The sequence below is a fragment of the Bos indicus genome, chromosome 4 (genome assembly GCF_029378745.1).
Source record: "Bos indicus isolate NIAB-ARS_2022 breed Sahiwal x Tharparkar chromosome 4, NIAB-ARS_B.indTharparkar_mat_pri_1.0, whole genome shotgun sequence".
In the NCBI taxonomy this organism is placed as follows: domain Eukaryota; kingdom Metazoa; phylum Chordata; class Mammalia; order Artiodactyla; family Bovidae; genus Bos; species Bos indicus.
Genome location: NC_091763.1, coordinates 19,440,764 through 19,455,272, shown reverse-complemented (window position 1 = coordinate 19,455,272; position 14,509 = coordinate 19,440,764). Strand labels below are relative to the sequence as shown.

At 34.5% G+C, this 14,509-nt stretch overlaps 1 protein-coding gene across 10 annotated transcripts in view; it reads right to left on the bottom strand.

Moving 5' to 3' along the window:
* PHF14 (PHD finger protein 14) overlaps positions 1–14,509 on the bottom strand; it is a 199,117-nt gene that overhangs the window by 128,599 nt on the left and 56,009 nt on the right. For all 10 annotated transcript variants that reach the window (XR_011566179.1, XR_002180486.2, XR_011566178.1 and 7 more), the window contains exons 8-14: positions 13,269–13,415; positions 12,211–12,481; positions 11,807–11,913; positions 10,610–10,705; positions 8,697–8,800; positions 6,635–6,766; positions 2,149–2,317 (exon numbers count right to left, since the gene is read on the bottom strand). Coding sequence is in view for 6 of the 10 variants with exons in the window: in XM_019958462.2 (XP_019814021.2) it covers positions 2,149–2,317; positions 6,635–6,766; positions 8,697–8,800; positions 10,610–10,705; positions 11,807–11,913; positions 12,211–12,481; positions 13,269–13,415 (1,026 nt within the window). In the remaining 4 variants the exon portion in view is untranslated. The remainder of the gene's footprint in view (positions 1–2,148; positions 2,318–6,634; positions 6,767–8,696; positions 8,801–10,609; positions 10,706–11,806; positions 11,914–12,210; positions 12,482–13,268; positions 13,416–14,509) is intronic.

Below are 14,509 nucleotides of genomic sequence, written 5' to 3'. Positions count from 1 at the left end.
ATTGTTCATGGCTTTGGAGTAGAAATTAACGATATTCATGTAGTGGAAGAGACACACAGGACAAACTTTTATTAAAATGGCCTTAGGCTGGTAGAGCTCCCAGGCACCTGGTAATAACTAACATAAATGTTTTCTGGAAAAACTTTTTAAAACTCTGACCTGAGAGAATTTTTTATAAGAATAGGCTAACAACCTGATAGAAAAGCTGAATAAGATTTGTACACACAACCAACCAAAAATATATAGATGCTCTAAGTCAACTAAGTATTGAGAGAAATGCAAAATAAAATGCCTCTACTATTTACATATATCACACTGGAAAACATTATAACACTGGACAAACCAAGTTTGGCAGAAAAAGTAACATTACTCATTGCTAGTGTAAGTGTAACCTGGTTTGGAAAATATTGCACTTACCCAGCAAAACTGGGTGCCAATATCCTATAACTAAGCAAACCCATGCTTTGCTATATACCCTAACTCCTTGTTACCAAGCTGCAGAAGAGATTTAGAATAATATTTAAAGTGAGGTTGTTTATAAAAGCGAAAAGATGGAGGGCTTCCCTGGTGGCTCAGAATTCACCTGCAAATGCAGGAGACACATGTTTGGTCTTTCATATGGGAAGATCCACATTCCATGGAGCAACAAAGCTTGTGCATCACAACTATTGAGTACGACTGAGCGACTTCACTCACTCACTCACTCTAGAGCCCGGGAACCACAAGCCCAGCCAAAAACTGAAGCCCGTGAACTCTAGAGCATGTGCTCTGCAACACAAAAGCCATCAGAATGAGAAGCCCTCACACCACAACTAGAGAGTAGCCCCTGCTTGCCACAACTAGAGAAAAGCCCACATAGCAATAAAGACCCAGCAGAGCTAAAAATAAATAAATAAAATTATTATAAGTAAAAAAGTGGAAACAAAACTGCCAAACTACTACTTTGCCAACAAAGGTCCGTCTAGTCAAGGCTATGGTTTCTCCAGTAGTCATGTATGGATGTGACAGTTTAACTATAAAGAAAGCTGAGCACCGAAGAATTGATGCTTTTGAACTGTGGTGTTGGAGAAGACTCTTGAGAGTCCCTTAGACTGCAAGGAGATCTAACCAGTCCATCCTAAAGGAGATCAGTCCTGGGTGTTCACTGGAGGGACTGATGTTGAAGCTGAAACTCCAATACTTTGGCCACTTGATGTGGAGAGCTGACTCATTTGAAAAGACCCTGATGCTGGGAAAGATTGAGGGCAGGAGGAGAAAGGGATGACAGAGAATGAGATGGTTGGATGGCATCACCGACTCAATGGACATGAGTTTGGGTCGGCTCTGGGAGTTGGTGATGGACAGGGAGGCCTGGCGTGTTGCAGTTCATGGGGTCCCAAAGAGTCGAACATGACTGAGCAACTGAACTGAACTGAACTGTTAATGATCTATTTTCAATTAAAAAATGACATACTGGTGAAAATAAATGAGCTACAATTACACATATCAGCATGTATGAATCAATCAAGGTAAAGTTGGTCAAAGTATCAAATAATGGGGAAAAAACAGTTTGACTCAATTTACGCAAAATTCACACTGTGCAAAACTATGTATTACTTATGAATACACACACACACACGATGGTGGTAGTTTAGTCACTAAGTCCAGTCTGACCCTTGTTACCCCACCACACTGTAGCCCACCAGGCTCCTCTGTCCATGGCATTTCCCAGGCAAGAATACTGGAGTGGGTTGCCATTTCCTTCTCCAATATACATACATAAATACATATAAAAAATGGAGTGAATAAAAGACACAAACTTGAGAAAGGAGGTTATCTCTAGACTACATGGATGGTGAAGTGAGTCCTCAGGGATTCAAAGGTGACTTCATAGGTTTTGGTAATGTTCTATCTTTAAAGTGGGTTTGTGAACACAATAGATCTTCATTATTATTGTACTTTGCATTGAATATGTAAACTATACATTCTCAGGTGTAACTAGTATAGTATATTTCATAATATAAAACAGTAAACTGTTAAGAAAAACCAAAAGCAATATATTTCTTTCATTGGCTACTGAGTATACGCTTGCCCTTTGTCTTTCTCACCCTTTAAATTTTGACCTCAGAGTTTTGTAAGGGTTATTATGACTTCTAGGGAATAAATTACCGTGTTTCTTATTGGAATCTTCTTGGGTTCTGGAGGCATATCCTGTGGAACAAATTTCACTGGTTCCTTAATCTGCCTCCTTGATCGTTTGGTCCCATCTGGTAAGGTTTCCATGGCCATCTCTGCTTCCATGTCACTGCTCCCTGCCTGGTCACATTCAGAACACTGCCTACATAAAGAAAAAAATATTATTTCATACATTTATTTTTACCTTCCAGCATTAGCCATGGTTTCTATAAATACAAAATGCAGGTATATGTTTAGAATATATGAAAATGTACACAGGAACATGTGACCATAGTCATATAATGACCATACATACAGAAAAGCACATACATTCCTTTAAGAGAAACAACAATACATGTAAAATGTCCAAAGCAATTTCATGTATCCCTAATAAGTATCATAAAAACACATGTAATACTGCCATATATTTATGTGAATGAATGTAAGAGGCCCAGTACTGATTAAAAAGATAGTTTTCCTTAGGAAATCATGATTTTTCCTCAAATGATATACATTGTGACACCAGAAAATCAAAGTCATTCTTTGACCAACTCTATTTGTCACAGCTATAATATCCTTGCATCTTAATTAATGGCAAGCTGTGCTGAATATACCAACAAGAAAATTCTGTAAAAATTCATACCTCTCATTCATTAGCACTGTAATTTAATACCAAATTAGTATTTATTTTAACAGCTTTAAATTTTGAACTCCAATAACAGAATTAAATACAAAGTATCATGTGTGGCTAATACAAATGCACTATTCAGTTCAGTTCAGTTCAGTCGCTCAGTCGTGTCTGACTCTTTGCGACCCCATGAATCGCAGCACGCCAGGCCTCCCTGTCCATCACCAACTCCTAGAGTTCACTCAGACTCATGTCCATCGACTCAGTGATGCCATCCAGCCATCTCATCCTCTGTCGTCCCCTTCTTCTCCTGCCTCCAATCCCCCCCAGCATCAGAGTCTTTTCCAATGAGTCAACTCTTCGCATGAGGTGGCCAAAGTACTGGAGTTTCAGCTTTAGCATCATTCCTTCCAAAGAACACCCAGGACTGATCTCCTTTAGAATGGACTGGTTGGATCTCCTTGCAGTCCAAGGGATTCTCAAGAGTCTTCTCCAACACCACAGTTCAAAAGCATCAATTCTTCGGCGCTCAGCCTTCTTCACAGTCCAACTCTCACATGCATACATGACCACTGGAAAAACCATAGCCTTGACTAGACAGACCTTTGTTGGCAAAGTAATGTCTCTGCTTTTAAATATGCTATCTAGGTTGGTCATAACTTTCCTTCCAAGGAGTAATCATCTTTTAATTTCATGGCTGCAATCACCATCTGCAGTGATTTTGGAGCCCAAAAAATATAGTTTGACACTGTTTCCACTGTTTCCCCATCTATTTCCCATGAAGTGGTGGGACCAGATGCCATGATCTTTGTTTTCTTAATGTTGAGCTTTAAGCCAACTTTTTCACTCTCCTCTTTCACTTTCATCAAGAGGCTTTTGAGTTCCTCTTCACTTTCTGCCATAAGGGTGGTGTCATCTGCATATCTGAGGTTATTGATATTTCTCCTGGCAATCTTGATTCCAGCTTGTGCTTCTTCCAGCCCAGCGTTTCTCATGATGTACTCTCTGCATATAAGTTAAATAAGCAGGGTAACAATATACAGCCTTGACGTACTCCTTTTCCTATTTGGAACCAGTCTGTTGTTCCACGTCCAGTTCTAACCATTGCTTCCTGACCTGCATATAGGTTTCTCAAGAGGCAGGTCAGGTGGTCTGGTATTCCCATCTCTTTCAGAATTTTCTATTGGTAACATGCAATTAAAATTTAAGGTATTACTTTTAATATCTTAAAATTTCCATTTAAGCAAAAATTTTAACACTAAAAAATTTGACCAGTAGGAGTCAATTATCACTAGTTACTAAAGATTTTTATATAACTGTTGTTAAAAACCAAGCACTTTATTCTTTGGATTCCTAGATTAACATCAAATAAAAATATTTTTAACATACACGCATTTCTGTGATATGGAAACAAGTATCTTTTTAGAATGAATCACTGTAGGGACTTTTTTGTTTGTTTTTTAAGCGACTTGTTTCCTCTTTTGTTTCTCAGTTTGTAACTATATTCCTTGTCAGGATAGTCTCTAGCTTCTCAAGCTCATCCCCACCAAAGGTTAATACATTTAGGTGACAAAGAAACTTGCTTTAGAGCACTCAGATAAACAAAAATGTTATGCTCTGAAAACCACAAAACACTGAACAACTCAGAAAAATCTAAAAAATATCTAACTGCTAAGGCAGAAATTTATTTCTATTTCAAGGCAACTGCCACACGATACTTGTAGTACATAAACTCAATACAGATGAAAACACTATTTGCAGCTCTTTCAACAATCTGTTAAACACTATAGTCCTCATTTTATAAATAGCCTTTAAAATATGAAAAAGCAGCTCTGCTACCATAACTGGTACACAAGATCCTAAGAAATAGGATGTTTAAAGTAATAATAATGAAAATTCATGTTAGGAATTTATGCCAAAGGACTACCTTCATACTGAAATACTAAGAGATTTTTCTCAGTTTGCTATATATTCTTGATCCTTAGCACTATACACTCCAACTTATGTTAAGGAGGTTTTTAAATCTTTATTATTAAAGGGAAACAATTTCATTGTTTATGTGTGCTGTGTGCTTAGGCACTCAGTCACGTGCGACTCTTTGCGACCCCATGGACAGTAGTCCACCAGGCTCCTCTGTCCATGGGGATTCTCCAGGTAAGAATAGTGGAGTGGGTTGCCATTTCCTTCTCCAATATACCTAAATAAATACATATAAAAAATGGAGTGAAGCCCTTTTAAAAATCTTTATTATTAAAGAAAAACAACGTCATTGTACAATAATGCTAAAACACATCCATGATTATGACAAAGTTCCCTGGCCCTGAAGACTACCAAACTGGTTTTCAACTTAGAAACGCACATAGGATACTTATTAACACTGCTGATATTCTAATACGTGACAGCAGTTTCTCTTAAATTCTGGTTTCAAAAGCACTCACAAATCAGAAGTAATACATCCCACTATATTTGAAAAGAGTTGACCAGTATGACTGTCTCCAGGCAAATTGATAAAAGAGCACTATGAAAAAGAAGGGCTTCTCTCATAGCTCAGCTGGTGAAGAGTCCACCTGCAATGCAGGAGACCCCAGTTTGATTCCTGGGTCGGGAAGATCCACTAGAGAAGGGATAGACTACCCACTCCAGTATTCTTGGGCTTCCCTCGCGGCTCAGCTGGTAAAGAATCCACCTGCAATGCAGGAGACCTGGGTTCAATCCCTGGGTTGGGAAGATCCCCTGGACAAGGGAAAGGCTACAGACATCAGTATTCTGGACTGGAGAATTCCATAGACTATATAGTCCATGGGGTCGCAAAGAGTCGGACATGACTGAGAGACTTCCGCTTCACTTCATGAAAAAGTAATCATGTGAAAATGGTGAAAGAATGTGAGATTCTTAATAAAATGGACAGACGTAGGTTTATGAAATAAAACAATGAGGTCAGAAAATATGCTTTAATGTATTTGATAAATAAACACCTTTTTGTACAGATTATCATTTAAGATTGGGGTCTAGTCATGTAAAATTTGTATAAAAAGAATAGTCATGTGCCTTCCAAAGCTCTCCGTGACCTATATTCTTCCTATACAGAATCAATCTATTAGAATTTGAACATCTGTCTTTCTCTTGGATTAAAATTAAGGAAAGAATAAAACTTATAAGTATCATAAACTTTTATCAAACATCTGTAGTGATTCCACATGCCTAAGTTAATGAAAAAATTCAAAAACGTAAGTCAAATGTTTCTAGATTTACAAAGAATGGTTGAATTTTAATACACAACTAGCCACAAGTAAAGCCTTTGGTGACACTAATTTGAAAACAAAATACTAAACTACATTTAAAGCATGAATATGGAGGCAAATTCTTAATAAAGAACAAAAATAAAGAATTTGAAAAAATGTTATAATAAAGAGAATTATAAACACACTAAACAGAATTCATGCCTTAAGAAACCACTGCTAAGATATTAAAATAGCCTCAATTAACTTAAATTCATTTATCAAAAAATTTGCTACATCTCTATACATATAATACTGTAATAAACATTTATGTCTGAAGTATTCTTACCACAAAAAATGATAACTATGTGAGGTGACAAATATGCTAATTAGCTTGATTGTGGTGATTATTTCACAGTGTATACATATATTAAATCATTATGTTGCAAACCTTAATATACACAACTTTTAAATGCCAATATGTCAATATTATTGGAAAACATTATAAAATTTTCAATTAAAAATATACTGAAAACTTTATTATGCATCAAATATGTTCTAATACTTCATCTAATACTGTTGAAACTAAGAGCAACACCAGTTCTAACATGTACATGCTCTTCAGTTTACTTACCAATAACTGTTTTTGGTCTTTCTTGGCATCCTCGTAAGAGGAGGGTCCAGACATCCAAGATGGTAATGCAGTTTACAGGTATCACACAATAAAAGAAGATGCTGATCATGGTTCTTCTTACAAATTCCACAACTTTGATAAAGGCAGCAGCAATAAAGGATTAGAATAATAATTATCATAGTGAATAGTTAATTTACGGCATATTTTTAAATTTTCAAAATTTCATTGTGATTTAACTTAATATATTTCTTTAACTGAAATCAAATACTTTTTTTAATAACACATATCTTTTTATAATGGCAAGAATCTAAATACTTTTGAGAATGTAGAATAGTTTAGATCTATTATAAATTTAAATTTTGCTGGAGTCAAACTATTCAGAGAAGGGCATATGTTAGGTATTTATTCTAACATCATCTTAATCTTCTTTATTACTTAAAGCCCATGTAACATCAGACCAAATTTTCTCTAGGAACAAATATTAAACAAAAATAGTTTTCAATTTTCTACCTCTCTAAAACTACAAAGAAGTTACTTTACAAACGAAATTCTGTTTATTTTCTACCATTAACTGTAAATCTTTCAAAGAACCTTCAACGTGTAAATAAGCTACATATGTTAAGTCTTTTTACAGAATCAGACTTTGAGTCTTAAAAATATACCAATTGATATTTATTATAAAGAACTGGAAGTTTTATTATTATTGTTGCCATTGTTTTAGATTTTTGATTGTTCTTAAGAAATCTAACTTTTCTTGTGCAAAAGGTCAACTACTCCTGAGAGCACAAACACCATGATCTACAATCCAGGGTGTACTTATATTAGGAATGTGAAGGGTGAGGAAAAAGTTGAGATCCTAAAAAAGCCATAAGTATACAGAAAAAGTAATGATGTTTGAATTTTAAATAATCTTAGAAAAAAAATCAAATATATACATATACAACAAAGACCAATCAATACTTGGTCTCAAAGTTGCTCAGAGTAAAAATGAAAAATTACTAAACTGTATCCTGAAACAAAAATGAGCTGTAGTGATGAAAAGTCAGAAGCATAAGTAATAAGCCTGACGGTTTCAAATGAAACAGTTTTATCTGGAAAAGCTAGACTGTGACAGTGCTAGTCTTTATAAAGTCCAGTATAGATACTAGTGAGCTTGTCCCACATTTCAAGGAAGTTAATTGCTATTACCTATGGAGAAAGCCTCCAAGCTAGAAGAGAAAGTAGTTATTGAGACAGATACTGTTGTTGCTATTTCTGAGAAAGAAAGAGATTGTGGGGAGAATATGTATACACTTACATAAGCATATTTACTTGTGTGTGTGAACAGATTTGTGTGTGTATGGATACACACAAACATACTTGCATCTTCTAAACTTTTCTCAATGAGTTTCATCAGCTACATGGAAAAAAAGTAAGATCCAAACCTACTGGTATGGAAAGAAATCTTAATAACTATATAAAACTGTTACAATGGTGAACACTGTAAAATACTGAGCCAAAAAAAAAAGAACAAAAATATTTGGGGAAATGAAATTACTACAACTGAGCACAGAGAGAAAAAAAATGTAGACAGATTCAAATCTAAAACTTATCTTCATTATCCACCCCTACCACTGTACAAAGGCAGTAATTCAAACTATAATATCCAACACTACCTAAAAACACATGTAAACCTCTAAAACTCACTCCAGCAAAATAAAATATAAATGTCCATTTATCTAACACACTGTTTAAACTATTTAAGAAAATACTCACGTACATTACTTAAAACTCACTTTCCAATTCTCTAAAGAGGGGTTTCCATGGAGTTTGTGCACATATAACCAGTTACTTAAAGTATACAAAAAGTGATTTATCATTAAAAGAGGAGCGACTCTATCCTATCATCATTCAGTCTGGGAAGTATTTTTGATGAAGGTATTAATAAAATGAACTTCAAACACATTTGACTTTAAATTCTGATATAAACATAATTCATTCACAAATATTTAAAGCATCTTGCTACTAAAAAGTATTCATTTAAAAATATACTGTATTAATCTGTCAAAATTTCATTACTTGCCTATAAAGTACTGCAGGAAGAGTAGACGCCTTTTGTGTGCCCCCTTCTTTTTTACTTGGTTTTCTCTCCTTGGGTGCTCGCAAAATTGCTGGTATGTTCAACTTCTATTGATTTGAACAAATGCAGTTTATTTTGTTTTCAGAGAAAAAATATAAAGCAACATTTTTCTTTATGCGCCGTTCAAGTCAACTAATATGCTAGGATCTTGAGGGGGAAATGTTTTAAAGCTTTTACACTGGCAAAAAGGACTAAAATGAGTTTTTGTCTCATAGCCACTGCTGTGAGAAGCCTATAATTACATACTTTCACCAATTTTCTCTGGACCACTAAAACACTGTGAAAATTAAACTCCTACTTTAGCTTTAAAAGTGAAAGACAACGACAAGAATTCAAGACTTGAAAAAAAAAAAAAGAACACGACAAAAAGAGTATTGAGGCCGTTTATTTTCTTAAACACCACAGCTACACTGGTGCTCCAAAGGTTAATTAGAAAAATTATCTTATTGGACCAAACTCTTCACAAAGCGAATTAGATTCTCTTTGGGTTTCTACTAATCTGTAGTATACTAGCTTCTCAGACAGCAACCATCTATCAAAGTCATTTCTCAGTGGCCCAGTGGGCCCGCATCAGTTCAACCAACCGGAAAAAAAGTGTCCTGCAAGTGGTACAAACGAATTCTACTTCTCCTGTGTATTTTACATTTGCACACAGAAATGCATGTGCTTCTGTTTCAAGTGATTTAATAAATTAAAATGCTCTTTCATAACTTATACTAAATAGATTCTTATGAGACAAACTTGCAAATCTGGCCAAAAGATAATGCTAGCTTGCCAAATAAACTAATAGGCTTGTATTCAATATTAATTTCACTAAATATAAAACATAAAACACTGTAATCTTCCAAATATTCACCAACAGCCTATCAATAGAAACAAAGGTCAACTGTGCATACATAACTACTCATCCTCACCTCTTATGTTATTCATTATACTATATGCCACATACACCCTTTTCACAAAAGAAGCATCTTCAAAGCTAGCATGGCATAATACATATCAGTATGTATTACTTTCTAAAATAATGTGTCCACACAACCTATATAACGAATTTGGCTCTTTATAAACCTTTAAAATAAGTACCACAAAAAATATCTGTTCTTTAAAAACCTTCCTTCACAAATAAAACTATTTCCATGGTGAAAAGACCACAGCGAGTCTCCATTATTCTTAAAAAAATAACTTAAATTATTCAAATGAATTATTAATTTAAGAACTAAATACACAGTACTAAAAAAAGCATTCAAAGAAATCCATTTGGCAATGATTGTTCTTTACAATACCAAGAACTTTAATAGGCTCAATATGTTCAAGGATAAAGTAATTTCTTTCATAATTAAAATAAAACTAATGAAGGGAAAAACTACACTTTAACATTAAATTTCAAAAACCATTCCTTATAAGTTCAAAACCCATCAACATGAAAAAAAATTCGTTTTCCTTTTACATTTCCCCCATTAAAAAAAACAACAACTACTTATAGCACAAGAATAGGACAGAAGAAATGTGGCAAGGAATCTAAAACCGCTGCATAGAGGCAGAAGAATATGGTAGGAGTAACTCATGCTTCAAATCTTAGCTTCATCACAAATGACAGGTCAATCAGTTAGAGCAAATGAAAAAATTTTGCAAACAAGATAGCTGTTAAAACAACCATATTAAGCTACAGGTTCTCAGTAGGCAGCTTGCAAAGCTCTAGATGCATTTCAGGCAGAAACCATTATCCCAGAGGATTAGTTGGCCCTGATTAAACAGAATTCTTCAGTTAGTGAAGTGACAGTTGTATTAGAGATCCAATCTTTGAAATCATACAGAAAGCAAGAAGAGAAGGAGAGAGCAATTGGAAAGAAACTAACCTGCCCTGTGATTCTGCCTAGTAAGGCCCATATTCCTTGTCCTTCACTTCGAAGTTTTCCATTCATGTTTTGTAGTTCTTCCAAAGATTCACAGAGCTATAATGTGAACAATTCAAATTAGTAGACCATTACAATATTCAGTAACATATTTGAAAATAAAAATAATTTATCAATGTCCAAAATATCTACATTTCTATTCCACATATATTTAACACATTCAAGTCACAATACACTTAAAAATGAAAGTCTCCAACTATTTAAGAAGCACCAACAAAAAGTAAACATTTTATGTTAGCATTTTACTAATAATGATACTTACATATTCTATAATAGTTTACTATATAATTTCACAGACACACTAATTAACCCTTATGAGTGTATCAAAGTGCACTCCCACCATTTTTCCAACAAGAAAATGATATATATCAATAAGTCAATCCTGGGGACCTCCCTGCGGTCCAGTGGTTAAGAATCTGCCTTTCAATGAAGGGGACGCAGATTTGATCTCTGGTTGGAGAATTAAGATCTTACATGCCTCAGGTCAAGTGAGCCTGAGTTCTGCAACTAGAGAAGCCCACATGCCGCATTACTGAGCCCTCGTACCCAAAGATGACCCAGCACAGCCAAAAGAAACAAAAGTCAATCCAGATTTTTCTTATGTTACTTATTATCTCACATTTAGTCACAACTTGCTTTTATACATTTCTTCATGAACTTCTTCATCTTTAGAATGAAGATATAGAAGATAAATTTTAATCAGGAGATTTTTTTTTTTAATCAAAAGTAACAAAACAATTTAAGAAAAACAGTAATTCAAAAGTAAGTTTTAAAGTTTTCTATAACTTAGAAAGATAAATGGAGTCAGACTTGGGCCTCAAACCCCAACTCTATGCCTTGACTACCTTTGCGAACCTGGGCAAATTACTTCACCTGTTTAGGATTCAGTTTACGCTTCTGAAAAAGGGAGCAGAAATCATAAGACACATTATAAAGCTGAAGTGAGAATGAGATGAGTTAACACAAGTAAAAATGCTCAAAACTGTGCCTGGCACATAGAAAGTACTCAGTGTTAGTGACGGTAATGAAGATAACGAGGGGTCGGAATTACAGACAAGTCGTAGAAACTCCAGAGGAATTTCAAAATGAAACATAAGGAATCATCAGTAAGATGTAATTACATTACGTTGTTTGTTTTACCTTATTATATTCCACATGAAGCTTTTCTTGTTCATTCTCTAATTTATCCTTTATATTCTTTTGTTCAGCCATATTCTCCTGAATTTGAATCATGCGCATATTTCTCTCTAGTTAAATTAAATATCCAATTTTAGTTTAGAAGAAAATAAAAGCTGATATACAAAATACACAAAGGAAGAAGCTAGCCATAGAGATGACCACATGGATAAACCTAGACACTTTTAACTCTACTCACAAATACATTAAATTAGCATTTTACAACAATCCACAACTTATTAGGAAAATAAACATACTTGATATATGTAGCAAGACTAGTAAATTTCTAAACATTGACAGTATATCAAATATTTCTATCAGCCAACTGTTCTCAATGAAAACGTGCATGCATCAGGGCCTATACTGACCGAAATAATAATTCACAAAATCAGCAGTGAGAGCAGGTTGCTTATGCTTTCTCCTTCCATCCACACTAGAACTAGTATCTGAATTGTCCACTGGGAAGATATCTGTACTGATTCCCATGAGTTCTGCTTTCCGCATAAGTTTGCGAATGGCTGAAGCACTGCTAGTGAGTGGTCTGGGCAATTTTTCCCTCGGAACCCAGGCCTGGGGTCTGGTGGATCGAGCTAGTTCTGCTTTGGCACGATACTGCTGAAGCCGGGCATTGATCCTTGCCTATAAAAGAAACGTACACAAATTTTAAAAGATATTAAAATGGAACATACTTATGATTTTTATTTCCATACTTAGCAAGAGTAAGGATGATCAGAAGTTCCTCTATTGCGGCAAATTATATCTATCCACAGTCCTTAATATCCACAGCATAATTCTTGGGTTACGATAAATGAGGTCTACCCCTAGTTAACAACTGCCCTAGCCTATGATTAGTTGTCAAAAACTAGTATAATTAAGCTGAGGTTTCTCAACTAGCCTTGTACTAGTCTTCATTAATTTACTTAATTTACAAACAAATATATTTCATGACAGGCAAACTAATCAAAGTCTTTGCACATATGAATCTTAGAACAGACTGAAAAAAAGATGTGGTCAACATATTGCACTGATAGAATAATTTCCTCTAAGCCACATTCTTTAATGTATTAGAAACATGTTTTATAAATGACTGCTTTGTTGAGACTAGATGATGAGTAATGTATTCAACCACAAACTATACTCTCCATTTACCTTAATGACAGTCCACTTTCTAGATAATTTCACAATTACACTAACCAAATTTCACAATTATACATCATATATCAAAGATGCATGAGATCTTAAATTTCTAACTTCTTTTTTTTTGGCCAGGCTATACAGCTTGTGGGATCTTAGCTCTGTTACCAGGGATCAAACTGGAGCCCTCAGCAGTAAGAGCACAGAGTCCTAACCACTGAACCACCAGGGAATTCCCTGAAATCTATACCCTTGAAAGAAAAAAACACAAGTTTTGGAATGAGTCTCATACCTGTGCTTCTGGTGATAACTGCTTCTCTCTCTCTTGTAAAGACATTTTACAATAGGATTGTAGAGCCAAGTAGTTTTTTCTCTTCCACTTTCTGTCTAACCTATCTGCATGTTGCTTACAATAAGCAAAAAATGGATCTGCTATATCCTATATAAAAAAACAGAGAGGGGGAAATGAACATTTTTACTCCAAAGGGCCATTTTAAAAAAAGCCATAAGAGATAATATTTCCTTTTTGAAGAATATACCACAGTGCTGGTTATTCCTAAAAATAAATTACAAAATTAAGTTTTATACATAATGATAAAAATCGCTGCTTTAGGAACTTAATCTATATACCAAATTCAAATTAACAATTTTTTTTCTTTATACAGCCTTGTGGATTTAAAAAATACTGAAATCAAAACTTATGCATTACATTAAGTTATACTTGTTACCTAAAAAAAAATCACTGTTTAAAACAAACAAGATATTAATAGGCATAGGTAGAAATCATCATTAAAGTTATTAATACATAGATTAATATTATAAAACAACAACATATCTAGAAAATATAGGACTAGTCAACAATAGGGCATTTCTAACTGACGAGAAATGCACAGGCAAACTCTACCTGGGATAAAACTAGATTAAGAAGGCCAGGCCTTATGGAAGGGGAGTTTAGGGGAGAATGGATACACATATATGTATGGCTGAGTCCCTTCACTGTTTACCAGAAATTATCACAGTATTGTTTGTTTATCAGCTATACCCTAATACAAAATAAGATGTTTAAAAAAAAAAGGCCAGGCCTTGTCAATAAAACACTTCAGATATTGTCTTTAACTCTTTACAAAATTCTAAAACCTCAAATGGAAACACAGCCGTCTCACAGTCTCATTTTATGGTACTACCTTAATGGGTACATATTCATAAATAATAGGATACAAAAACATAAAAGGAAATCTACTATCAAAAATAGGAAAAAATTGTAAATATGTAGGCAAAAAAAAAGCATTCTGCAATGTGACTAGCCAGCAAAGTAACAAGTAGTTCATTCTTCAGGTCTGTCCCAAAGAGAAAAACAGATAAGCTGCTCATACGGTTTTTACCTGAGTTACGTTAGAGTCTCTTAGTAAGGTGGGGTTTTACAACCCAAAGAGAACTGATGATGCTAACAAAAGTAGAAACAAATGAGAAGTACAAAAAGAAAAATCATCATATAGTAAAACCAAAGTGTCCTTAACATTAAAAACATCAAAG